This window comes from Cucurbita moschata, unplaced genomic scaffold (assembly GCF_002738365.1).
Source record: "Cucurbita moschata cultivar Rifu unplaced genomic scaffold, Cmos_1.0 Cmo_Scf00019, whole genome shotgun sequence".
Lineage (NCBI taxonomy): Eukaryota > Viridiplantae > Streptophyta > Magnoliopsida > Cucurbitales > Cucurbitaceae > Cucurbita > Cucurbita moschata.
In genome coordinates, this window is record NW_019268535.1 from 2,798,409 (window position 1) to 2,800,219 (window position 1,811).

Below are 1,811 nucleotides of genomic sequence, written 5' to 3' on the forward strand. Positions count from 1 at the left end.
TTTTTTTTTTTTTTTTTTTTTTTTTTAATGATCCTTTGGAATCTATCTACAGTTGTATACCTTACTTCGATCAAGTGTTTATAACTGCCTTTCATCTGCATTTTTTTTTTTTTGTTGTTCGTTGATTTATCTAGTTTGGATTCATGTTTGTTTCTTGATTTGTTCATCTTGTATTTCTTTGGTTGATCCATTGCGATCGAGTTGCTCTTCATCCGTGAAAAACGGCTGATGTGAATTGCGTTTTTCCTTTGATGCTTGTGATTTGGTCAAATGAAGTTTTTGCTATCCCTTAAAACTCATCTGTACTTACTTTCTACTTGAACTAAAATCTTTAACCTTATTGATGATTCATCTGGTTGTTGTCAAATTGGCCCGTTAGATATCTATTTTAGACGTTGCCTTTTTGTGCTTGGGGGGATGGATTTACTTCGCTTTCTGTATTGTTAAGATTGTAGCTTCTGATTGAAAAAAACTTTAGCAGGAGACGAGGATTGTAAAGGTCAGAATGGGAGAAGCTCCGAGAGTTTGGAGGTCAATGCTACTTATGATCATTACAAGTGTTACGATCAGGTTGATGGGAACAATGAGAAATTGGTGAAGAATGATTTGAACGCATCACCTGTTTTGTCTGCTGTGGATGAAGACAAATCTTTGGACGTAGAAGGAATCAAAGGAAACAAAGGAACTATCCATGAGTTGGGATTTGATGGCAATGGTGCTGTTGAAGTTGAGAAGGAATTAACTTTAGCGGAGAACAATGCTCGTCAAAGCATCAGCAGCGAGTACATCGAACCTGGGAAGAAATTTGATGAATGGGATGATAAGAACTCAAGTAGCAGTTCAGCTGAGGAGTGTAATATTGATGATAAGAAAACTGAAGCCTATGCTTCATCTTATACAGAAAATGTTCGCGATGATATACCACGTAAATCTTCGCTCAAAACCATTGGGATAAATGAATCTGCATCAGTTGGGGAGTGCATCAACTCATTGGTTGAAACTCTGGTTGCTGATTCAGTTAAATCTAAGGTTCCTGTGTCTACAGAGAAAATTTGCTACGTGAAAGTTGAAGCTGGTGAGAATCTAGTGGTTTCTGATACTGTGACATCTGGGTTGAAGGAAGATGCAAATACTTTGTTGTCCAACCAATGCACTGGAATTCGAGTTTCATCATTTACTAATCTTAATTCAGTACCAAAAGAAAATAAGGACAAAGTTTTAGCTGTAACAATGGAGAATGATCAGATGTCTTCAAGTATGATGAAACAAGGGTCCAGATATCTGGAAGGCAAGACACGTTTTCCATCAGATTCTCCTGCATTTGGAGCTAGTAAAGACGATGCTGTTACTAAGGATTCTGAGATTCCATTGTGGTCTAAAAACAAGGTATGGCTAAGTTATTTTATCAGTTGTGCTTTGTTTCGAGTCCCAATAAAATGTATGTAACTATGCTTCGTCATTTGTGTAGACCTTGGCTTCAGCTCCAATAATGGCCCAAAGGACTTCTATATTCAGTTGTTGTGGATTGTTTGATTTGCTGAAAGGCATCAATTGATGAATTCAGGTTTGTTCTTTTGAAGAATTACTTATCTATAATGTAACAACTGCATGTGATGTGTCGAAACTGCCAGCATTTAGTTATCAATGCTTTGCATTAATGTTACTGTTTCATTACAGATGTTTCTGAGTTCATGTGGCTGAATTTCATTCCTTCTCTTTGGAGTTATTTTGATAGGAATTTTTGTAATTTTAATAGCTTCTCATGAGTACTAAACTGGATAGTTTTTTTTTTTTTTTTTTTTTTTTTTCCG

At 36.1% G+C, this 1,811-nt stretch overlaps 1 protein-coding gene across 4 annotated transcripts in view; it reads left to right on the forward strand.

Moving 5' to 3' along the window:
• LOC111457215 overlaps positions 1–1,811 on the forward strand; it is a 4,493-nt gene that overhangs the window by 978 nt on the left and 1,704 nt on the right. For 3 of the 4 annotated variants that reach the window (XM_023099402.1, XM_023099403.1, XM_023099404.1), the window contains exons 2-3: positions 479–1,386; positions 1,469–1,564. In XM_023099402.1, coding sequence (XP_022955170.1) covers positions 479–1,386; positions 1,469–1,555 — 995 coding nt within the window. In that variant the 3' untranslated portion in view covers positions 1,556–1,564. The remainder of the gene's footprint in view (positions 1–478; positions 1,387–1,468; positions 1,565–1,811) is intronic. The other variant, XM_023099405.1, reaches the window with a different exon arrangement.